At 44.2% G+C, this 26,840-nt stretch overlaps 1 protein-coding gene across 1 annotated transcript in view; it reads right to left on the bottom strand.

Annotated features, from left to right (window-relative positions):
- LOC147677799 (ATP-binding cassette sub-family C member 12-like) overlaps positions 1-26,840 on the bottom strand; it is a 2,578,840-nt gene that overhangs the window by 76,978 nt on the left and 2,475,022 nt on the right. The window contains exon 29 of the mRNA XM_086945588.1: positions 20,629-20,742. Coding sequence (XP_086801714.1) covers positions 20,629-20,742 — 114 coding nt within the window. The remainder of the gene's footprint in view (positions 1-20,628; positions 20,743-26,840) is intronic.

Here is a 26,840-nt window from a genome sequence, read left to right as displayed (position 1 = left end):
CAGGCCTGCCATTGCAGCCTGTGTGAGTTGGTGCAAGCACCTCACATAACAGATATAAGTTTCCTTATATCTGAGGTCACTGCACTTAAAACCAATAGGTCAGCCCTATTGCAGGCCCTTCAGTCATTAGGGCAGGGTGCTTGGTTAAAAGTGTAATGGTGCCCTATATTACCAGTACCAGTCTTTCAAGGTCTTACAGTAAGCTAGTGCTGCTGCAGACTGCAGACCCAATTCTGCCCTCCTGCTGCTGAGCTAAGCTCAAGCAGGGGAAGGTAGAACAATAGGTTTCCTGTCACAGGGAGGTGTGACCACCTCCCAGACAGGACTTAGTGTATTTGTCTGGGATGGGGGCACTTGGCACCAACGCCAGATTGCTTTGAATGGCACATTTGGTGCCCTCTTGCATACTCCAATTTAAGCCAGTGCAGGGAGCCCTTGGCTCCTGCTCTTGCACGAAACTGGATTAAGGACATGCCCTCTGTCCAGCCTCTACTGTGGGAGGGACCCTTGAGTTGTTCCAACCCTTACCTTAGGATAACAAAGGACTTACCTGTGTGTGGGTCCTCAGATTCGTTGTGGGACAAGAATCAAGCCTGAAACCCAGCCACACTTGGACTGTCTGGACACTTGGACTTCGCCTGGAACACAGAGTGCATCAAGGAACACTCCTGCTGCTCCTGGTTTCGCTATTCTGCAAGTCTTCTTCGTTTTCTGTGTCTGTGCTTCTTCCAGGATCTTCATCAAACCTGTGGTCATCAAGGACACTCAAAGTAATCTCCCATTGAGCGAAGGTGCTACTCCCTTGCATCTGCAGGCACCGCAATGAAGCTGAACGGTCTGCTGCTCCTGACGTCCCACGTGTCGAACCGTACTGCACTACGTTGACTTGCAATTACCAAAGCTTTTTGGCTCTGCACAACACAACATCCTGGTGGTCAGGTTTTGAATCAATTTCCTATTGTGCCACTTGAGGGGGTCCTTGTTGTCCAGCAATTGGTTTTGGAAAAGAGGCAGAAGTTGAGGCTTTAGCTGAGTCTCTCTCATGTTCAGCCCTAGCAATGTGTATAGAATATATTGCTCTTATGTGGCATCACATACCAGTGGTGCCATGAGACTATTTATTTTTTCTGTGGGAATGTCTGACTAAATATCGAAATCAAAAATATCGACCTACAAAAATATCGGGACAAAAATATCGAAGTCAAAAATATCGGAATCCTATCCCTAACAAGGTAAGTACAAAAATATCGAAAAAATAATATCGTAGTACAAAAATATCGGAATTAAAAATATCGTTTTTTTAAATGTATTAATAATAATGTTAAAATAATTATAAAATACATATAATTTTACAAATATTAAATAAAAATATTAAAACATAATAAAAAAATTAAAACTAATACATATACATTTAAAATAAATTAAAAACGTAATAATTTAATGTAATTTTATATTTTATAATTTCATTTAATTGATTTAATTTAAATTTATTTAATTTTGACCCTGTACGACTGTACCCCAAAAACCCAAAACTGACCCAGAACCCTAAAAATACCCCTTAACCCAAATACTGAAAACTGACACTGAACCCTAAAAATACCCCTTTACCCATGAACTGAAAACTGACCCTGAACCCTAAAAATACCCCTTTACCCATGAACTGAAAACTGACCCTGAACCCTAAAAATACCCCTTTACCCACAAACTGAAAACTGACCCTGAACCCTAAAAATACCCCTTTACCCACAAACTGAAAACTGACCCTGAACCCTAAAAATACCCCTTTACCCATGAACTGAAAACTGACCCAGAACCCTAAAAATACCCCTTTACCCATGAACTGAAAACTGACCCTGAACCCTAAAAATACTCCTTTACCCATGAACTGAAAACTGACCCTGAACCCTAAAAATACCCCTGTACCCATGAACTGAAAACTGACCCTGAACCCTAAAAATACCCTTTACCCAAAAACTGAAAACTGACCCTGAACCCTAAAAATACCCCTTTACCCATGAACTGAAAACTGACCCTGAACCCTAAAAATACCCCTTTACCCATGAACTGAAAACTGACCCTGAACCCTAAAAATACCCCTTTACCCATGAACTGAAAACTGACCCTGAACCCTAAAAATACCCTTTACCCAAAAACTGAAAACTGACCCTGAACCCTAAAAATACCCCTTTACCCATGAACTGAAAACTGACCCTGAACCCTAAAAATACCCCTTTACCCATGAACTGAAAACTGACCCTGAACCCTAAAAATACCCCTTTACCCATGAACTGAAAACTGACCCTGAACCCTAAAAATACCCCTTTACCCATGAACTGAAAACTGACCCTGAACCCTAAAAATACCCCTTTACCCATGAACTGAAAACTGACCCTGAACCCTAAAAATACCCCTGTACCCATGACCTGAAAACTGACCCTGAACCCTAAAAATACCCCTGTACCCACAATTAATTAATATTATTTAATTACCAATTAATTATTAATTAACAATAACAATAAAATAAATATATTAGCACATTTGCTGTAATTAATTTAATTTAATAATTAATATTATTTTGCACAATTAATTAATTAATAACAATAAATAATATATATAAAAATTACTTTAATTAATTTAATTAAATAATTAATAATAATTAATTACCAACTAATTAATAATTATAAATATGATAAAAAATTATAATAATTAATTAACTAATTAATAGAAATTAATTACCAATTAATTATTTAAAATATGTACAAACATATATCAATTAATTAATTATTATTAAATTACTTCCCACCCTATTCCCCTATAAACCCATAACCCGCTACAGAACATATTTATCAATTAATAAATTAATTAAAATAATTTAAAATTAATTCTCAATTAATTAATTAATAATTCCTAATAATTAATAATTAATTTAACATAATTAAATTACTTCCCACCCTATTCCCCTATAAACCCACAACCCGCTACAGTAGTAAAACACAATATTTAATAAAATAACATTAAAAAAAATATTAAAACATAATTAATACAATATAATATACACTAAATGTATTTAAAAATAGATATTAGTAACATCAAAGTTATTAATTTCGATATTATTTACATCGATATTTACAACTTCGATATTACTGATATCATACCAATATCGATATTTAGACTGTCGATATTACTTACCTTCGATATTTTTGTATATCGATATTAAAACTTCGATATTTTTGCTTATCGATATTAAAAAATCGATATTTTGTCTGTGTACCTTTCTGTGGCTCTCGAAAAGGTCTTGTTGCACATATTGCATGTAACATGTCTAGAATAGACTTTCTTAGATTTTGCGGGCTTCTTTCCCTTTTCAGGTTTTTCTTCTTCTTCCTCCCTCTCATCTCTGGCATCTTCTCTCCCTACTCTAGAAGCCATGTTTACCAACAGAATGTTGGAGGGAATAGTAAAAGCCTAATTTTAAGCACTTTACAATTCCCTATAGTGTTGCCAGAATGTCCCAGAACTTAGGAATGAGATTCACAGGGGTGGGTTGTTTCTGTAAGAAGAGATTGATAATTATTCCATCAAATCACGATTCCACACTGACTCTTGTGGGCCTCTAGTGGCTGATGGACAGCTTGCAAAAGTACGAAAAACAATAGCCATGCAAGTAATACACAAAACCATAGTATATAGCAGAATAAAACATTGGGCCCGATTCACAGAATGAACTTAAGACTAAATCCTAAACTTACTACAATTTGGTATTCACAGAATGCACTTACTACTATTTGGTATTCACAGAATGCACTTACTACTTTCGGGATTCACAGAATGCACTTACTACTTTCGGGATTCACAGAATGAACTTACTACTTCCGGGATTCACAGAATCAATTTACGACTACTAACTTTACGTCCGCCGCCGGGCCGTAATTTCCGCCACCGGGCCGGATTTTACAGCACTTTGGTGGACTTTACGGCGAATTATCGTACAATCCGATTACGGGCCGCATTTTACGATTGCGGGCCGTAATTTACGATTACGGGCCATAATTTACGATTACTGGCCGTTAGTCATGTTAGCCAAGGGTAAACATCTGGCCATGGTCCACCCATCCCCCAACATGGATCAGCTGACACACAGCAGCCAATCCCAGCCAACAGCTCCATTTTGCCATGGTGTATGCTGCCACTGCCTACCATCCCCCACCACGCTCCAGCTGAAGCCAATTAACACTAATTGACCAGTGCCACAAAACACATAAAAGCAGCACACAGTGAAGGAACAGGTTTGGCCACAGAGAGACTGTTACTACAACGCTTCCAGTGCCACAGAACATGGAGATGAGAAGGAAAAGAAAGTTGACAGCTGAGGAGACCACCATGCTTGTGGAATACATAGTCAGGCACCACAAGCGCCTATATGGGCTACCACCATACTGCACCAGTGGGGCACAGAAGCAAGAACTATGGCAGCAGATAGCCACTGCTGTCTCAGCCCTGGGGGAGGACAGGCGCACAGTGCAGGACATAAAAAAAAGTGGCAGGACGAAAGGCAGAGGGTCAAGGAGAAATACTCCAGGATAGAACTGAGCAAAATCCTCCCTGCTGCATGCCCTGGACCCCGCCTGCAGCTTACCACACTGGAGGAGGATATCCTCACAACTATATACCCCCACTTGGTCCATGGGCTGCCTGTCAGTGATGTCCGCTACGTGGTACCAGGTAAGTAGAATGAAAAGAAAAAGTGCATGAAGAGATTGTCTGTGTTACACTGTCAAAGTGATCCTGGAAATTGTCCAAAGTGTATATAAATATATGGTTAGTCAGAGACTCATGTGTCACCCACTACATAGCACCACAAGTCCCAGAAACCTTTGCATCAGAAAAGGCTAATACCCCCCCACCCTATTGAAAACATGTGCACAGTACTGATGCCATACATACACAACCCAGCTAATTCAATAACTGTACATATTGACTGAAAATGTGCAATGACACATGGAAATTTAAAAATAAGTTAAATAAATAAATTAGCTAAAGACAAACATTAGCAGGGAAGCGCCAGTACCAATGTGACATGCAATTCAACCCTTGCGCAAACACAGATGTGTCGTGTACATATGGTGGTGCACTGTGGTGCAGGGATAGATAGATGTGTGTTGAATCTGATGGTGTCTAGGGGGGGCTTTGCTGAAGTTGTGTCGCAAGAGGGTTGCAACTCCAACAATGTCCGTGCACTGCCCATACCTAACGTGCTGCGCCACTCCTTACTTCTGCTTCAAGCAGGCGTAAGGTTGCGTCGCAGCGGCCTCTGATAAGTGATACTGTGAAATCATGTAGATTACACTGACTCACTTGGACACAGCATATCCCAAAGGAGTGCACACCCTGCCTACCTCCAAGCTGACGTTGCGCAGGGCCTCACAACATGACGATTCACCATAGTAGCGTCACGTTGCGAATAATCCTAAATGTGTTGTCTGTTGTACACCACCGTTGTGTCACAGAAGTGATGCAACAACAGTGTCAATTCATTTTCTAGGGGGTTGTAAACCTGCCACAAAAACTCCAAAAAGTACATCACCCTGTGCCAGCCTAAATCACAAAGCAGATGGTGAGAGTATCCTCTGATGTAAATATGTCCAACACATATCCTGTTGTCCAATTTTCACTCTGCCACGCCATTACATCCCCAACACACCACTGCTCCTACCTGCCCCGTCTGCGGCAGTTCCGTGCAATACTGTTATCACACAGAAGATATGGGCAAATCCCCGAAACGTTACACAAGCACATTTCCCGTTTGTCTACTTTTCTCTCTTCTCACCCATTGACACATCCAGCCAGAGCACAGACAACTGCAGTAGCAGAGGTCACCGCATCGCATAGGAGGAATCGGCAACGTACCGAGGAAGGCATGTCAACCACACTAACTGGTAAGTCAAAGTGGACAGGAGATGGTCAAAATGCATACATCGTCAGAAGACGACAGAGGGACAAATAGTGCCCAGCTATGTAAGTCAACCATTAATGCTACATTTGCTGCATTACAATTGGAGTTGTCAATGGACATTCACCTTTAACATATGACATTTGTGAACAGCGAAAGACAAATTATAAAATGTCTTGGCTCATCATACCTTTGTAAATGTGGTACACAGCATGTATTACACCAACAGACCCAGAACGGGGAAAGCAATCCTATAATTGAGGGCCACAACAAGTCAAAAGGGTGTATACACCATATTGTAATAGTGTTTGTAGACCTAATCAAGAAATAGCATTTGCACCGATACGGAAATGAAGACCAAACAGTGCGATACCAGTCTCTGTAGTATTGACTATGCATACACTGTCCAACTTCTAATCTTTCATACATACTTTATTCAGCACAGACCCACACAGCTGATCATGTACTGCGTACATTGGATGGATAATTTCCGGACATCAACAAAACACGATAGTGGACTTTACCTCTGGATTCGTAGGCATGTCATTGTGATATAGGTAGCATCAAGGTAGTGGGCCCAATCTAAGTTATATGTGGGATCACTCATTACATAATGTATGACATACTTCTGCAACGGTGGTGACCAAGACTGCTTGTGCCCGTCCTGTGCCAGAAATTGAATGCATCACATGTGGCAGCAGGAATGTAAAGTTGCGAAACAAACTTATCATTGTAGGTACAATGCGGTCCTCCCAGGACCCAAGACGCCCACTGACTTCTGCTACTAGGTTGGACTTGACATCTGTCCAGGGACCACATACTGCTCCGGTGCTGGGCCACGGTAAGTCAAGCTTGCGAATGCTTATTGATTGTGCCTTAATCCTCCACCGTATGTGTTGTACAACACTGTTATCCTGCATCACAATATGCTCACATAGGGCATTTGAACACATGGTCGATCAGACCCTGGTGGCAAATGAGATGATGACACAAAATGTATGCCAAGTGTGTGCACAATGGACATACAATAGAACAATGTGTCAAAAGAAACGTCCACAACACAACAGGCTTGCAATTCAATGATATGCTAAATCCCTAGCAAAATTAACATGGTCAAATCAATATGAAATTGGTATGGCTGAGGCACACACTGGTGCCAGTTGTGTACCTGTGAGATGGGTGTAGGGGCTGCTAAGGTGAATCTTCATGCAGTTACACCTGCAAAATGATTTGGCTGAAGAGCAACAGGATAATCCAGTGCAGGTGGGAAGATTCAAAGCTTCTCACCTCATCTGCAATTTGTGATCTAAACGAAATGTTGTCTTCTGCTTGCCTCCCTTCTACCATAATCACATGTATAGGTGAGTGTTTGATTACAAAGTGAAATACAGACCAGGAGTGACACATATGCATGTCTGTCATTTGGTGAGGCAAATCGTTGAGAATGTTGTTTCTACCCTCTACAGCTATGTCTACAACAACTATGATGAGACAGGTGCAGCAGGATACACCAGGAGGGAACGCAAAGGGACAGAGAGTTGCGGCTGGAGCTGGTGAGTTTGCTAGTATCATGTAGATCTCCGTGTAACACCTCAGTGCTATGGTGTGAGCGGCCATTTGTGGTGGTACCCTAACCTGATCACATGATCCTCATCTGCTGTTGCAAAGTGCAGTAAATACAATCCTGGTGTTGCTGCACATGTAATACCTGGTCAATCACCAATACAGTTGCAGCCTCTGTGTTTCAGATGATGCTGAGGAAGAGGCTGACAGACCGACAACCAGTGCTGGCCGACGGGCAATCCGAGGGGAGAATCCCCTGATCCTCCAGGCAGCAATGTCGGCTGCAACTCATGCCCAAGAGGAGGAAGATCAAGGTCAAGAGGAAGTTGACTTTGAGGAGGATGATGAGTACATATCAATGTACTCCGGGGATGATGATACTGACGTCACGGCCTCACATCCTCTGACAAGCAACGCCCGTCTGCCTCCTCTCAAACCATCAATACCACGGCATGAATCAAACCAGCCACGGCTCCCACACATCCACTCACAGACATCACTCACTCACAGCCCTCACGTCCGGGACCGAGATGCTGGTCCCCCTACCCACTCTTCCCTACGCAGTGTATCCCTGCTACCCTCTCCATCATCTGTGGGAAGTACCAGCCCTGTTGTGGACCAGGTATCCCCTGGGCACCCTTATCCTGCCCACAGACTTCTACCTGCCACCTCCCCTGTTGTTGGACCTGCTCATCTCATCTCTGGCAGACACCAGCAGAGGGGGCCTGCACGTGACGATGGTGGCCAGTGGGAGCAGGACTTCTTCCGACAGCAGGCAGATGTGAGGCAGGACATTCGAGCCATAGGGGCTACCCTGTCAGACATTTCTGGGTCCCTGCAGGACATGGCCCAATTCCCTCAGGTGGTGGACAGGGTGGGCCAAGCTTTGAATAGGATGGATAGCACTTGGCAGGAAATGTCTAGAAATATGACAGACCTGATATCCATCCAAAGGGAAGAGAGTGCAAGACGCCATGCCTTGGCCATGAAGATGATGGAGGGCATGGTGAGAGTGATCCAAAGTCTACCTTCACGGCCAACGCAAGGAGGGGAACAATCATGTCGGCCTGTAGGTCAGCACATCCCCACACCTGTAACACCAACTGCACAGCACCACAGCCAAGGTACACAAACACACCCGCACCCTGAACAGGCACGCCCACCACCCCCACTACCTGCCCAAACACCACAAACCTCTGGATTGTCACTCCCCTCACCCCCACTACCTGCCCAAACACCACCAACCACTGGACTGTCACTCCCACCACCCCCTACCTGCCCATCCACTACCAACCAATGGACTGTAACTCCCACCACCCCCCCCTACCTGCCCAAACACCACCAACCTCTGGACTGTCACTCCCACCACCCCCACTACCTGCCCAAACACTACCAACCACTGGACTGTCACTCCCACCACCCCCACTACCTGCCCAAACACTACCAACCACTGGACTGTCACTCCCACCACCCCCACTACCTGCACAAACACCACCAACCTCTGCACAGTCACTTCAACCACCTGAACAACCAGCCCTTGTGCAGCCACAGACACCTAATGTGCAGACACCATCGGTACCTGCACCTCTTGATCAGCCTGGACAACACCCACAGACACGAAGGCGACAACCTCAACCACGCCCCTCACCGCGTTCCTCCCCCCCACTATTGCGGAAACGCAGACTAGATCGCCATTGACATGGCCAATTTGTTTTGGGCTCCTTAGGAGTATTCTGACAATAAATATCTACTAAAGTAATATCCTGTTGTGTACCATGTCCCTTCTGACGATATAGGCATGTGTGTGTGTGTGTGTGAGACAGGTACAAGTGTAACACATCATAGCAACTCGTTGTAATGTGCATAGCATATGACTTACTAAATATGAGTCTATATTTGGGAACAGACATTCAAAATGAAGTCAAACTAGTCAGACAAAGTATAATTCTGCAAAGTTATTTACGTAGGAACACAAACAAACCGTCCGTTTGGAAGGGAGAAAGGAAAACAAATTATGATCTTAATGCAGAAGGAGAAGGGAACTTGGATTTGGGTGGGGCAAAACAAATATAATACGTCAGGTAGCGTCATGGGAACCAGTCTATTTACAAGGGGAAAAAGAAATCTTCGTCCAAAACAATGTCTCAGTCCAACAGTCAATTGTCTTTCTGGTCATCCTCCAGGACCACAATGCCTAGATCCTCAGGGTCGGACACATCCACACGGCTGGCTGATGCAGGAACAGGCACCACACGGGAACGTGACACACGAGGAGTATTTGGGGAAACAGTGTGGGGCAACGGACAGGGGGACACATTGACGGTGGTATGGGAAGGCACTTGGGAGATGAAAGATGTAATGGCTGTGTTCAGGGACTGGACTTGGGTGCCGAGGTTGTCCATAGATCGGACTAGGTCCGCTTTAAGGGACTGGACTTGGGTGCCGAGGTTGTCCATAGATCGGACTTGGTCCGTGTTCAGGGACTGGACTTGGGTGCCGAGGTTGTCCATAGATCGGACTAGGTCCGCTCGCATCAAGCGTATCTCCAGACACACCTGTAGCAAGATGCGAGCGGACATGTCAGGTTGACCCTCGACCATCCAACTCAAGTCCCCTGGCACAGCCACAGGAGGAACAGCACCGGCACTGGGGGTGGGTAAACAGAAGAGATGTGGTGCCTCAGGTCCGGAGCAGACAGGTTTGGCTTGGCGGCTACGAGGAGGGGGACAGGTATCAGGGGATGGAGCTGGAGCCCCCGATGGCATGGGGGACTCTATTTATTTAGTGTGTTTTATATAGCGCACAGCTACCCCAACGGGGTGTCCCGGCGCTTCTGCAGGTGTGCTGTCTCGAACAACAGTGATTCTTAACAAAAGAGGAAAGTCTTCAGTGCTTTCCGGAAGGGCATCTCTTCATGAATCATCCTGAGGGAGAGTGGAAGTTTATTCCATTGAGAGGAGGCGCATACCTGGAATGTTTTACCTCCTGAGCGCGCCTTTCTGAACCTCGGGGTGGCAATAAGGTTTTTTGAGTTGGACCGGAGGTGTCTGGCATTGCTATAGGGGCAGAGACAAGAAGAAAGGTAGGCAGACCCTTTCCCCTTGATATCGCGATGGGCCAGGGTGAGGGCCTTAAACACGGCCCTTTTTTGGATGGGGAGCCAGTGGAGTCTACGACGGTGAGGAGAAATGTGTTCTCAAAGAGAGACACCACAGACCAGTCGGACTGCCGCATTCTGGACTGTCTGCAGACGGTGACACAATCCGGAGGCGAGCCCTAAGTACAGGCCATTAGCATAGTCCAGGTGTGAAGTAATTAATGCCTGCACTATGGTTTTCCTGGTGTTGCATGGAAGGAAATTAATGAATTTCTTTATCATCATGATTTTTGAGAAACAAGCGGCGGACAGGGTCTGCACTTGATTGTGGAATGAAAGGTGGGAGTCCCATCTCACCCCCAGGTTTTTCACTGATTCCTTAGCGGAGGGGGGAAGGCTCAGATCGAGGGGCCACCAGAGGTTTGAGCCTAACGGGGAGGTTTGGTGGAAGAAAAGGACCTCTGTTTTCCCGGCGTTTAGGCGCAGGAAGTTATCGTCCATCCAACGGGCGATATTTCTTAGGCAGTTTTTTAGTGGGTCAAACGTGGAGTGAATGGGGGTATTGTAGGAAAATAAAAGCTGAATATCGTCAGCGTAAGAGGTGGCCTTTATTCCTGACTGGGATATCAATCCAGCAAGAGGGGAAAAGTAAACATTAAATAATAGGGGGCTCAGTGAGGAACCTTGAGGGACTCCCCACTTGAGCGGGCGGCTGTCAGAGGTGTAGGGGGGGGTAAAAACAGCCTGGGTCCGATTTGAAAGGAAGGAGGACAACCAATCCAGTGCCTTGCCTTGGATACCCTTAGACCGGAGACGATCGAGCAGGACTGGGTGAGAGACGGTGTCGAATGCTGCCGACAAATCCAGCAGCACCAACACCGCCCTCGATCCCCCGTCCAGCCTCCATCACACAGAGTCAGCCATCTCAATCAAGGCCGACTCTGTGCTGTGGCCTGGTCTGAACCCGTGTTGAGAGTCATGGAAAAGGTCATGGGTTTCAAGGAAGCATGCTAGCTGCTGCTGCACCAGCTTTTCAAGGACCTTAGCCGGGGCAGGCAGTAAGGAGATGGGTCTATAATGTGCTGGTTCCTCTGGGTCTGCGTTGGCCTTTTTTAAAATAGGGACCAACTTGGCATGTTTCCTAGCGTCAAGATAGATGCCTGTCTTTAGAGAATCATTCCAGATGCCGTTTAGTGTGGTATTGAGGAGCGGAGCCAAAGCTTTGTACTGCTTGGCCGGCCATGGGTCGTCTGAGGAACCAGATCTGCATTTCAGGAGTTCCATCAAGGAGCGATCAAGGGTAATCTCTTCAAAATTAGAAAATACCAGATGGGAATCAGAAGGGACATCAAGATTGTCATTGGTGCATGAATGATTCTATTGGGGAAAGTGTTATAAATAGAGGCAATTTTCTCCTCAAAGTAGTCGGAGAGCCGGGTGCAAAGGAGTTGGGATACCGGAGATTGGCGTTTGAGGGCCATGGGATCAGTAAAGGCTCTTACCGTACTAAAGATTTCTCTTGTAGAGCCTTGTGCTTTATTTATTTTGTCCTCCAAGTAATTTCTTTTGTGATCAATTATTTTCTTCCGGGAGTTTTTTAAAGCTTGTTTATGTTTGTTTTTGCTATCTAGGGCGTAGGAGAGTCTCCATTGGCGCTTCAACTGTTTGCAGGAGGATTTAATCTGACGTAGTTCAGCAGAGTACCATGGTGCCGAGGGGGCTGCTCGGAAGGTTTTTATAGGTTTGATAGGGGCAATGCAGTCAATGGCAGTGGATATCCAACTATTAAAATTGGAGAGCCTAGTGTCTAGGTCGAGGCCTTCCATGGGGGGGGGAGGCAGAGAGTTGGGCAGCGATCTTGTCCAGGGAGATCTTACTCCAGTTTCGGCAAACCGTCTTGGCCGGAAGTATAGGTCTGTTCTGATGATGGAGGGAAATGGCAAAGGGTGACTCTAGAGGTAGGGAGGGGCAGATGGCAGGCCCAGATTGAACGTTGGCCTGCCCCGGGGACACCTCTTCGTGACCCACTGGTGATGTATGTGTGGGTGAGTGGCTATCCCCCACATCATGGTCCGAGGTGTCCGGTCCTCCCCCCCTTTAATGTCCACATCCTCCACCCGGGACATAGTACCAGTGTCGTGTTCTTCTTCATCCCGGGCGGGTGAAACCCCCTGGCCTGCAGATGTTGAGGGCCCCTCCTCCTCCTCCTCCCCCTCCTCCTCTCCTTCATCGCTGGTGAAAAGAGGGTTTAGCCGCCGCCGAACTGATGGTCTCCTTCTCCGGACTTGTTCCTGCGGATCTCCTGTCTCACCAACCGTGCCTGCAGAAGTGTAAGCAAAATCCTGATGTGGTGGTTGTTCCATGCATGACGCTACACATACATAGAATAGCCTAGGTCCGATTTTGTTTGCCTCTGATCACACTGTACAGTTATCAGGGGCCGATTTACAACTTCTGGCGCATCTCCGCTAATCAGCAGAGGTGTGTCTGATGAGTTGCAACGCATCAGCCCACCCGTGCATCACACCTGATGGACCGCATGTACAAAGCGGCACACCATGGTGCTTGGGTGGGCAGATGTGTGATGCATCCCCGGTGGAATAGCCGGGCTTTGCTGGAGTGGCGTGGCAAGTGCAAACCCGCCTCCAGCAAGGCTCGGGGGAGCACGATCGCTAACATGCTGCGGCAATCCTTACACCTGCTTCAAGCAGGTGCGTAGATTTGACTCTGCTTGGCCCTAATAGTGACTGAGTGAAATCTTGTAGTTTCACTCAGCCACTTTTAGGATGCGATCCTGCACCGTATGCGTCACGTTGTAATAATCCAGCAGCATGGCGCTTTGTGTGCTCCGCCGCTGCGTCACTAAAGTGACCCAATGGCGGTGCAAAGAGGCGCAAGTGCCTTGTTGATCTGCCCATCAGTCCTATGGACTTAATGGTGGTTGGGAGCACACTGCCTCACAGTCCCAGCACAGTTTGCCCCTTTGCATCCGGGTAAATGCTGTTTACACTACTAACTAACTCCTGAATCATCTGGGAATGCTGCCAAGTTCCTCTCAGGTTACAGTAACACTCACAGGCACACAGCAAACCCAGATGATTTACTTTGCTCTCTGAAACTGCTGCTCTCTACTGATGAAGCGCTCATTCTAGGAACACGTGTCTAGAGATATACAGCAATGTCAGCAGCAAATTTGGTGTATGACTCCAGATTATTCCAAAGTAAGTTTGAACTGTGTACTGCATTTACCAGGAGGCAAACGGACAAACCGTGCTGGGACTGTGAGGCAGTGTGCTCCCAACCCCCATTCTGTCCATGCACTTACATTACATGTATGCACACTGTCATATACTGATTTGAGTTTGACATGGACATCTCATGTGTATTATTGTGGCTTGCGCAACTGCATTATCCAAACCTCAAACTTGGCATTGTTGTGATCTGTGTGTCGTGTCACTGCTGCATGTGCCAGTTCTACTACAAGTCCACCAGAGGAGAACATGAGGAGTCCAGATATAATAGATATTGGCCATTGATATGGATTTGCAGCTATTTAACGTCTGGACAAGTGTCATCTGCTTTGTAGCATTGTATGGGACAAGACAAATGTGGGTCACACATCCACGTGGGGTCTGGAGTACTCCTCTAGCTACATTGTGTGTTAGCCTTTTGATGTCCCCACACATCTTCGGACAATCCAGTGCCACATAGTGGCTTACTTGACTTACAAGGTAGTGCAGTACACCGCTGAACAGTGGTGGGCGGTTGTGACAGCTACCTGTACATGTAAAATGTCATACAGGCCACTGAGGGGGAGACGTCTGTCAGTGGACACACCTTGTAAACCTATGAAAACTTGTGAGTGATGCAAGGATCTCAAAATCTGTCTTGACTCCAAGGCACATGATGATCTGTCTCAATTGGAACACAACTCTACAGGTGCAATACTAATCACAACATCCAATCCCCTATGGCCTGCCATGTGCAGACTGGACAGTCTCTGTACCATCGCTCATCCAATGCACACATCCGTTATGATTGACTTGGTTCAATTGTAGTGGTGCTGGTAGAGCAGTATTCAATATGAATGCATGAGTGTGGCTCATTTACCCAGTTGTCATGAGAAAACTACAACTTCCAAAATGCACTCTGGCCTGTATATTCCATATGCCACAGTGTGCCTCTTGATACTTGGTGACTGCTGCTTGGACATGGAATTGGCTAATGGAGGCATGGGACACACAATGGTACAGCACTGTTTCACTCACATCATACTCCCAGACTCATATTGCATATGATGCACTTACTAGGTCCATGCTGCTCGTGCTCCTCCAGCTGAGCGTTGAGGGTCGGCCAAGCTGCTCGCAGGACCCTCCTGTACAGTGGTGAGAGGCGAGGACGATGTACATGGTGCTGGGAGGACAGGCCAGCCAGCTCCGTAGCCTTGTGACGGGCCCACCGCCTCAGGTCCTCCCAGCGCTTGCGGCACGCCCTACCCCTTCTGGTGGACACTCCCACTGCCCTGCAGTGCTCGGCGATGTTGGCCCATAGCCTGCCCCGGGCTGCAGTGCTCAGCTGGTGCTCAGGGTCCCCATATAGCTGAGGGAATTTCTCCAGCACCCCCTCCACCAAGATGTCCAATTCCCTGTCTGAGAAAGGGGGGGCTCTCTCCTCATAGTCCTCAGCCATTATGGGGAAATAGGTCAGATGAGAGCAGCAGGATGCCTGAGGATCTGATCAGTGATAGAGGATGACTCAGAATGACCACAAAATGGCTGCTAACTACTTCCTGTGATGTAGTTCCTGTCTCCCACTTCATGTATTACCTTGCCTGTATGAAATGATGTGTTCTAGTTTATTTTTGTAATTTACGGCCCGAAATCGTAGTTTCCGGTTCCGGGGCATCGTTTACGCGCACGCGCATTACGATGTGACACCGGAAATTACGATTTTGCGCCGTAACTTCTGAAAATGACCCGGAACACATTATATCATACAGGAAATGTTATACAGGTAGTGGGAGACAGGAAATACATCACAGGAAGTATTTTGTATTCATCCTGGGCCATCCACATTCAGTAAACAAATCCACTGCCATCCTGTTGCTCTGATGTAGGGGAAAGTGAAATGACAATGCAGGTGTGATTCATGAATATGTATCAAAAGGGGGAACAGATCATTTCATGTCATTTCTGCACTGACAGGGGATAGGGGGCTGACACAACATCCATCCCACTTTCCTATTCTCATACTTTGCATTATGGTACATGTAGTTCATATTGAGTACTCAGTATCAGAGTTGAATGAAGTGTTATGTAACATTGGTGTGGAGAAGTGTGGATATGTCAGATACATATGGGGGCAGCTATACGAGCCCTGTGTGCCCCAATTGTGCCACAGTAGCATCACTTTTGTGGCGCAGCAGCGCTACGCCACCTCCATGCTGTGGGGTATCTTCAACGTGACGCATCTGTTAAAATATGTCATATTGTAAGGCCCTGCCCCGCAGTTGTGCGTTCCTGCACAGGGGGGGCGATCCAGCACACAAACGCCTCCAAACAGTGGCAGCGTGAAATGTACAAGATTTCACTCAGTCATTTTCATGGCCATGCTGCGTCACAACCCTGCGCCTGCTTGTAGGAGGCCTAAGGATTGATGCAGCATGTTAGGCATCGGCTCGCCGCTTGCCTTGCTGGAGCTGCGTTGCGCTTGCGACCCAACTCCAGTGGTGCTTCACCTTTATGACAGCATATGCTTCACGCTTCTGTCTATACTTGGCCCACAGCGCACAGCTTTGTAAATGCGGCACATCCATGATGGTGCAAGGGATGTCTGCTGTGAAGCACAATTACTGGGGCATCCCTGCTGATATGCAGAGATGCAACTCTTATTGTAAATCTGACCCATGGTGCATGATTCTCCCATGACGTCATCACTCACATTCTGGGCCCATCATTTGTGGGGGAGTCAATTCTGTTGTGGTCATAGGCCTGAGTATGCAACCTTTTGTGATTTGGTGACCCATCCTCATGAGGTCCAGGTATGTCTCTCAGAATATGTATTGTTTGTCATCAGCGTGAATAGTTTGTTTAAGGGATGTCCACTACGCTGCTCGCTGACATGGGCACATGACCTGAGGCACAATCCACCTTTTGACTTCTGTCAGCAGCTGTGATTTGCATGCAGTTAGTGTGGTTTGCAAAGTCGTCTCAGGGTGGGATTTATGGACACTGTTGTGTCTGTCCACATTTCATCATTGACAACAGACAGCAAACCACATGTTGTCCGTGACACTACAGGTTGCTCATGCGAAATACGTGGCAACGAGCTGATCACGGACTTGCATGCCCTGACGTCGGTCATGTGCAATAGCCCGGTCTTCCACATTCAGAGCTAGTCGAGGTTCGAGAGGCATGTGTATGCCATGCATTAGAGCAATGTTGTGCAAAACACAACAGGCTAGTATAATCTTGCACACGACTACTGGGGAGTACAGAAGCACACCCCCTGTACGGTCGAGACATCTGAATCACGACTTCAACAGACCAAAAGTGCGCTCGATGATGGCTCGAGTACGTATGTGTGCCCTATTGTACCTACGCTGATGTACAGTGATAGCATGCCTGTAAGGGGTGAGGAGATGTGGAGAGAGTGCATACCCAGCGTCGCCTGAGGAGGGAAGAAAGGACAGTTGTTAACATTTCACTCTTTGACTTTCACAGAACATGATCTATACGTTCGTACATGCAGTGTCTGTTGGGCCATGTTTCTTATTATACAATCGTTACTATTGGGGGGCATTCAGACATTTCAATGACGCATATCACTCATTGTCAGTGCTTGGTACTTACCCAGTAGCCACATGTTACCAAATTCTCCAGCAGCCATTCGCCGAGCAAGAGGTGACATGCGGAATATGAAGCTGTCATGTGTACTGCCTGGGAACACTGCATGCACATTGATGAACCTTCCACTGGCATCACAGACTGCTTGAACATTGATGGAATACCATCTGTGTCTGTTGCAGAAGATGTGTGCAATGTGGCGGGGTGGCTGAAGGGCCACATGGGTGCAATCAATTGCACCCAGCACACGTGGGAATTGTGCATGGAGATAAAAATCTCTTGCTGCCCTTTGTCTCATGGCCAGTGTATGTGGCATTTGGATGTAGTTGGGGGCTCTATCAGTGATGCATCTCAGTACCTGATGCAGGCACCGCGACTGGCTCGCCTGGGAATTGCCCACATGGTCACTGGTGACCCTTTGGAAGGACCCAGTAGCAAAGAAGTGGAGGGCAGAAAGGATCTTGAGGTATGCTGGTATTGCATGTGAGCAGCAGGTCACTGAGTCAAGTTCCTGCTCCCACTCACATACCATATCCAAGGTGACTTCAGGAGGAAAACGGTACCTGGCCCTTACATCCTGGCTGGGCATTCCAAATAGGTTGATCCTCTGCCTGAAGATCCTCTCTGCTCTCCTCCTCCTCCTCAAGTAGTTTTGCCGTATTGCAAGGGGTAGTGCTACAAACACGTTCAGTGACATCCTGAAAAGGGATTGTTTGTGTCTGCTCTGCATTCATACATGCTGCCGGGCTGGGATTGGCTGCTGTGTGTCACCTGATCCATGTTGGGGGATGGGTGGACCATGACCAGGTGTTTACCCTTGGCTAACATGGCCAATGGCCAGCAATCGTAAATTACGGCCCGTAATCGGATTTTGCAATGATGTGCCGTCAATTCCGCCAAAGTGCCGTAAAATCCGGCCCGGTGGCGGAAATTACGGCCGGCGGCGGACGTAAAGTTAGTAGTCGTAAGTCTATTCTGTGAATCCCAAAAGTAGTAAGTTCATTCTGTGAACCCCGAAAGTAGTAAGTTCATTCTGTGAATCCCGAAAGTAGTAAGTGCATTCTGTGAATACCAAATAGTAGTAAGTGCATTCTGTGAATACCAAATTGTAGTAAGTTTAGGATTTAGTCTTAAGTTCATTCTGTGAATCGGGCCCTATAAATGCTGCTCCCAAAAAGCTGTAGGTCCACCAGCTGAAATATATAAAATCCAGGCCAGGGGAGCCTCCCTCTATGGTGTCGAACTTTGGGGCCCTTGTCATCAGGACGTCCTTGCAACAACAGAGAACTCTTTCCTTAGACAACTTTTGAATCTACCGAAGAGTACTCCTCTAATACCCTTGAGGCTGGATCTTGGGATTGGCTGGATAAGCGAATTAATAGCTTCCCGCCCGCTTTTATTTTTGCATCGTCTATGGAGCACGCCTGAGCTCTCAAATTACAAGGAGGAACTGAAGGATGTACTTTCTCTTCTGGGAGTGGGGAACTTACCCTGGTTATCTCACATCAGATCAAGATGCCATTTACTGGGGCTGACAACCCTGTGGTCCTCTCATGAGGAGACTTACTCCCTTACTTTAAAAAAAACCTTGAAGCACATCATTAAAGAATATAATCTATCTCAACTCCTTCAGAGTACTAATACTAGCTCACTGACTTATAGCTTTTTGGATGTTAAATCGCAGTACACAGGGTGCTTCCCCTTAGAGCTTGTACAAACATCTGGAAGGGAAGCATCAAGCTAGATTGCCAGGGTGCAGGACGACCGAAGAGACAGAACTTCATGTTCTTCTCTTCTGCCCGGCTTATAGTAGACCAAGGGCCAAATAGGTGCTCCAGCTATGCAAAAACCTGGGGATAAGAGATTTTACGGAGGTTTACAGATTACTAAAATATGAGACCTGCCCATTATTTGTCTTTGTAACCTCTAGATTCTTGCTTGCTATGTGGCATAGGCGTAGAGCTATTCTTAAGAGCCAGAGCTCTGTAACCAGCCAAGAGTGCCAATAAATTGTCTATGCTGCTATCCTTAAAAAGGAAAAAAAAACATTTTGATTCTTTGTGTAAATCTGGAACTGCTACTCAGCTATTTTTATCTTTTTAATTGTTTTTATTGGATTTTTAGCTCTATTTATTGGATCGTTGTTATACATTTTGATACGCGTATATCTGCCTTGTGTTTGAGTAGAACCCATGTCCCTCTATACTATGATGCCTAGCCCTTAGCATTTGTACACATCTTACATCCCCTTATTTTTTGTTTACTTCTCTGCAGTCTCCCCAAAAGTGTATATACAACTATTTTTAAATTTTTATGAAAATGAAGTATGGTGTTGTTTGATGTCTTTTTTGTTTGTGCTTTTATGGCTCTCAGCCGAAATAGAGTTTATCTGAACTGAACTGAACAAGTCCGAATGCTTCATGGTGTTTAAAATGGCCCCAGAACTGAAACCCATACTGCACATTACTTGTGTTTTTTTCCATTGCATGATTTACTATTTTATTTTAGTACTCTTTAGAAGGTCTTAGAGCATGTGAAGGAGATGCATTTAGTATTCATTGTGTGCCAGAGGCTGCAGATCTTTCTGTCAATCTTCTGAGAATATTTTATTGTCGATAATGTAGTAATACTAAAAATACATTTCATGCAACAATGTGTAGTATTATAAATCACATTTTAAATGCAAAGCATAAGAAAAGAATATTAAAAACATGCCTTCTAAAACATGTTTTTCATGTGTAGTAAATTGATACTATAGGATATTTTTAACATACATAAAGAAAGAAAAGAAAATACAATAATTTTGCTGAACACGTTCTACATTTACAATGTTTATATGCACACACTGGGGAGGATTATTTGATCGATGCTTGCTGCAAAGCTTGGACTGCCATTCATATGTTTGTTAGGTGCGCTGATTAATGTTCCAATAAAAAGCATTGTCATTGTCAAGGTGTTTTGTATCACATAAAAAGAAACACAAAATGCTGTGTTTAACTTTTCAATGTATATAGCTTTGAGGATTACAAGAAATAATTCACAGATAGACCTCTTTTCTGCAAAATATGAGCTTTAAAACCACTGACAAACATTCAATAAAAAGGCTTAACAATACACTATTAATATATATGAGTATCTTGAAATAAAGCTCTAATGTCTAAATCAATTCTTACCTTTGATTTTCGAAGTATAGCTCGTGCCATGCAGAGAAGCTGTCGCTGTCCCACTGAAAAGTTTTCTCCATTTTCCACAACTTCTGCTTGTAATTTATCCGACAGTTGTGAAATCTAGAGTCACAAAACAACATTTCAACAGTTTTCATAATAACAGTGAGATCCCCTGTCTGGCTCATGGCTAGCACTATCCATTCACTTGTAGGTGTCACTGTTATCAAGACCTTCCCTTCGTGAAACCACCAGGGTCGCTTCTCCTCAACTTCCATCCTCACACTGCCAGATCAATGCAACACGCCACATTCAAGACATAGCCGTCGATTCAGCTCTCTAAGTGCTAAATCTCTAATTTGCTAGCAGCCTGTCATAAGCATTGCTCACCTAGGAAGAGGTTGTGGTAGGAAGTGTGCAAAATATTTTTCCCCAAAGAGGTTTGCAGTAATATAGATACTCGTCCTTTGGAGTGTGTGTGAAATGTCCCTTTTCACGGTTGCCTTCGCTCAGAACAGTTATTTCTGTGCAAGGCAAGAACATATTCGCAACGTGGCTAGATCATTTTCTCTTTAATCCAGCCCAGTTAAGCTTGAAAATATAAGACAAATTGTTTTTGGAAGTTTGGAAAAGTACATTTTATTGATTTGTTTCTACCTATATTGTCATTTTGTAGGAGAAGAACAAAAAAGAGACCATTAAAGTTGAGGTTCAAATAAAAAAGGGAGAATTATGTAGGGAATTCCAGCCTGATTTGCTTATATTTCTCTAATTTCCCCCAAGATTTCAACTACATTTAATCTCTGAGTAAAAAAAAACCCACTAGATCTGTGGATCTTTTAATTTAAAGGAGGCTGGAAACTTCCATTACTGACACTATTATAATTAGCACAGGACTTGTAAAGAGACCCTAGCTCTTTTCTAAGAAGCATATATTATGCAGGACCATTTGATGTTGCTAAAATAATATATGCATTATAGATTGTCACAAATGTCACAGTTGTTACACAAATGTGGCAAAATGAAAACATTTACAAACTTTACAAAATTGCAACGCTTTCCAGATCATTTTGCTCAGGTTGCAGCAAAAACCATCACGAATTGGAAAACCCCTCGATATGTGATATACTTGGACAACATATCTTTTTTGATTTCTAGCCCAACCTGTGACTGCAGCCCAGGCCAGGAATGAGGAGGTGTGCACAGGCAGAAACTGCACAAGGATCCTCCTTTTGAATGAGCTGTTTTACTCTTGTGACTGTTGTATTTATATGTTTATTAGGTTTTTAAAAAAATGAAATGGTGTGCTTATTAACTGTAATTAGAATAATTTTGCACTGGAGATTTATATTTTATCTTTCCCAAAATAGCATTGATTGCTTCCATTAAAAGTACACGTTTACATTTTTTAAATTGTAAGTAAAGTGAATATTTTTACTCACCTGAAGAAGAGGAAAACAGTTTACAACTGTATTAAGGCCAGCCTGCTGCTTAACAGACAAAGTTATTCAGATGGGCTGCCCAAGTGAGTTTGTAGTCCCCACAGTCACATTATCAGGCCCCTCTCCTCCATTGCCCATAAGGTACCCTAGGACTATTATGGCCAGGCCTGTCATTCAACCAAGGGCTTAGGGCTCTCATTGGTCCCAGAGTTTAGGATGCACTTTGGGCCATAGTGTTAGGTCTCTCAATGGACCCAGGGTTTAGGGCTCTCATTAGACCCAGGGCTTAGGGCTCTCTAGGACCAAGAGCTAAGAGCTCTCCTTGGCCTCAACATGTGGGTCTCTCAACTGACAAAGGCCTAGGACTCTCACTGGACCAAGGGCTCCTATTGGATCCAGGGCGTATGGCTTTCTTTGGACAAAGGGAGTAGGGCTATCATTAGACCAAGGACAAGAGCTCACATTGGGTGGGGTCACCAGAAAGGTGGAGTTTTCCCTGCTACTTAAACAAAACTCTTTAGGATGGCCAGCTAGATTCCAGATAAAGGACAACAAGTTCAAGATCCTACCTGTTTGGGCCTCGTAGGGCTAGAAACATTGATCAGAATCACACCTCTAACTGGCAATTGGGCATAGGTGCCTCTGGCATAAATTCTCTCTCTTTTCCAGTTACATAGCCAATAAGCATCCTCACCAACAAACTATAACAAGTCACTCTTGATGTCTCCTCATTTCAATGTAAAGGATGCATGTGCCCATATACACATTCTACCATTCTCTCTATTCTTTTCTCTACTCCTTCATCCACCAGCACATGCCCACACTCATTCGTGTCACCAAATAACTACTCTGTGGACTACCTGCTCACTTTCTCCACATTTACAACTCACACCTAACACAAGTACACCACTACACATCTATTCATACAATTCGGTCTCACCTTCCTCACACCATCTGCTATTTTTCACCACCCTTGTCATCCAGCAAGTGACATCCTACAACAGCATGTTAAACCTATCCCTAAAATATCACCCCCTCCAAAACCCCATCTCCCATCACCTCCTGCAACACACAACACCGTTTACTAACTCTCCCAATTTCTCCTCCTATTTAAAACATGCATTCCCTACAACTAACCTCACCTCCTCATAAGCTCTCACTCTTCAAACAAGCAACCTCTCACACTCCCACATATTCTCCACATATTAACAGCCACTCACAATTTCCTTCCTAATCTTACACCTAAATTACCCAGAACACCACAAGAGAACACAAACCGACCCCTCACAGTATTCCTCATCCAAGCCCTAATCATCCAGCAGACACACCATATCATAACCTCACCTATTGGTAACTCCTGTCAAAAACTGAATTTAGAGAACTAAGACTAGAAACAAATGACCCCCCCACAACCTCTATCACACTATCCACTTTCAGCAAACAAGAAAGAAAAACAGAGAGCACCACTCATACAAATGTTGCAACTCCTGTGCTACAATACATCTTTCATCCCCATTCCAAACACCAAAACATTTTCTTACAGTAACACCAATTAGAAAAACAAGGAAAACCACAATTCTAACACTAACAGTCCATCTAGTCTACCTGCTTCCTCAACTTTAAATACACATGAGGAAAGAATCTCTAATCGAATCCAATAGTCTTTATTAGGTCATAATCCTGACCATAAAAGCACAAGATAAAAATACATTCTAATCAAACAATAATCATAAAAAGTCAGTCAAAACAACTATATTCGATTCAGTGGGCCAAAAAAGTTTTAACATACATATATGAAACTTTACAAGGATTTGCACATCCCGTTTATACAATACTAGCTTACCCGTCGCACGTTGCTGCAATCTCAGAAGAAAGGAAATTTAAGGATACTTGTGATGATAACATTCAATTTGCATTGTGTAATTTTTATTGAAACGTATTCATTTTAATATGGAAAACATTTTAAAGTGTTTCAATTCTGTTTATTTATTTGAGTGCTTGTGGATACACAGTATTTTTTGTTTTTCCTTCGGGTGCGTACACAAATAATCAGAAGGTTTTCCGATGCGTGAACTGGCCACATACAGTTGTCCATGTGAGAAGCACGGACTCTCCAAATGTAGTCCACACACTTGCAGCGATTGTCCTTGTGCTTTGTTCATGGTCATTGCAAAAGCGAGTCGCACCGTAAACTGTAAACGTTCAGTATTGGAAAGATTATGAGGGCCCTGGAGGGCCGATATTTAACAATTTTTTTTTTTGCCAGAAACCTTTGCGGGAGTGTACTCAACAACTTTTAACAATTTTTTTTTTTTTGCCAGAAACCTTCGCGGGAGTGTACTCAACAACTTCCCAAAGTTTCATGGCGATCGGATAAATGGTATAGTAATGCATAAAGGACAAACAGACATACTTTCGTTTTTATATATATCGATTTAAATAAATAAATCACTAAAACCCCCAAACCAATCCAAACATGCTTAGCGCCTTGGTCTACGGGTTTTAATACCCATTATCGAAATACAACATGTCAATATATATAATATAAAAAGTTTAAAAACGAATTTAGAAAACTAGAAAACAACAATGTATCTATTCTTATTAACAGATCCATTCTGATATAGTTAGAGACAGCAGCACAAATAAGAACTGTAGACACAGAGTGTAAGAAATGAAAACCATCCATATAGGTACAGGGGCGGATTTCTCTTAAAAGTGGAACAAAGAATCTTGCACTTTATAGAGTGTGCAAAACAGCATAAAGTGCAAAGTGTTCTTTTCTGCCAAATAGTTTATCGCTCCAACCTAACTTTTTACGGAAACCCACTAAGAAATGCAGAGTGCATGAGCGCAATCTGGTCATAAGAAAACGAGTCTGTGCATTAATAGTAAAAGATAAAATAGATGTTGCGTGAGGGAGGGGTCTGGGTGACATTTCGTTCCCAAATACAAGCGGCGCATGTTTACCTCAGCATAATAAGCCTCATTTATGATAGTTTTCATATTTGAGGGATAGTAGCAGGATTTTCATAGTAGTGCCCTAGGACAATCACATTACATTTTTCTCTAACAAATTGGAGCCATTGGATCGCCAATGCATTCTCAAGGTTAATGCAATCCTTGATAACTTACCTTGAGAACATTAAGTTCTCAGACAACCAAATTTTAGCCCAGAGAAGGAATGGGGCAATATAAATTCGGTCCTTCATATAATCCGGTCCTACCTCAGAGAGACATAAAACTGAAGGGACAGTATTTTGGGTCATCAATGGCCTTTTAATTCATTTCTTTTCGAAGATTTCTAACTGTCTGCATTTATGATGCCCCATTGGATGCGACAACTAAGCATTTCGCTTTGTATAAAGTAGTCATCTATGTTACCGGCTTGTACCCTAATTTACAGGAAAAGCAGATAAGCCCCTCCATTACCCGGTTAGTGTGCTGTGCCCTAGTTATAACAAGAGGATCACAATTCAATTTGTTATTAAAAACATTCACCAAATATGTAAAATTAGTCACCTTATCAATAGTCCTATCCTGTACAGTACATTTTCTGGTTTTGATTGGTTTGGGGCCACACACCATGATCTATGATTTAGTAAAATTAACTTTTAGGTCCGGTGCTGACATAAAATCTGTAAAAACAATCAATGATTTTTGTAGACTATTAGCTGTCAAAGCCATTAAAACAGTGTTGTCCGCGTATGACAATAATAGAACTGGGTTATTTGTGATTGGAGTGAGGATAAAACAGTCAGTAGAGAATATAAAGTGCAAATCACATGAATCGTCGCTTAGAAAACACAAGGCTCATATCTTAAGCCACAATTTCAGAATAATATCAAAAAGATAAATAACCATGGTTGGAAACAATGACACAGTGATTAATCGCTGTTGATCAAGCTGGCAAATGGTACAAAACTTGACGTTTTGACCCCTAAAACACTGTAGATTATTTAACCCTTACGACGGGGTCTTCCTCAGTACAGGAGTGAAAGGAAGGGGAGCACCTAAGGATAGAACATAAAAGACACCTTAGGATTAAGAACACCAATATTGATCATAAGTCAAACATAAAGTGCCAGCGCCCAATGAATTACCATGAACACCCCTTCACTGAGGGCTGATTAGTAGGTGTGGGCTCCAAAATAACGAGAGGGAGGACAGTCACCTGCAAGAGTAAGGTGCAGAATGAGAGAGGCCCTCCGGTGAGTGTACTTTGTTGGATAGGGGTTACAGCGGATCAGTCGACTTACTTGCATGGATATAAAGTTAATTCAAAAGGAAACAAGCCGGACTACTCAGCGGGGTCTCGCAATATGTTGTATTTTAAAATAAAGTATGGAAAACAGGTACTAATCAGGACTGAAAAGTTCACCACCACTAAGGCTGGAAACAAGCTATATTATGCTACAAAACAAGCTCTAAAAGGGGGAATTACCTGATCAATTCCTTTAATCAGGCAACAATGCTCCTTACATGTCACAATCTATAAATAATGAAAAGTAGAGAAGTTGCGACTAAGCGCATTGACAAAGACTCACGGCTGCTCACAGGAAACTCTCCATTCATGAAAGGGGAACCGGAGCTCTGGTCTCTGCTGTTTGAGTAAGGAGGCTCATCAAAGTCATGCACGATTGTGATGTCATCGAGCAGACGCACGATGCTTGTCTATCATGGCAAGTGCCCTATTGTAAGGGAAGAACGACTGTAGATAGAGGCCGGATTTTGTAAACTCTCAAAAACAATATTGCTGGGAATTGGGCCCGACCTGTCTCG

Source organism: Lissotriton vulgaris, chromosome 12 (genome assembly GCF_964263255.1).
Source record: "Lissotriton vulgaris chromosome 12, aLisVul1.2, whole genome shotgun sequence".
NCBI lineage: Eukaryota > Metazoa > Chordata > Amphibia > Caudata > Salamandridae > Lissotriton > Lissotriton vulgaris.
The sequence above is the reverse complement of the archived record's forward strand: the minus strand, read 5'-3'. Positions and strand labels throughout refer to the sequence as shown.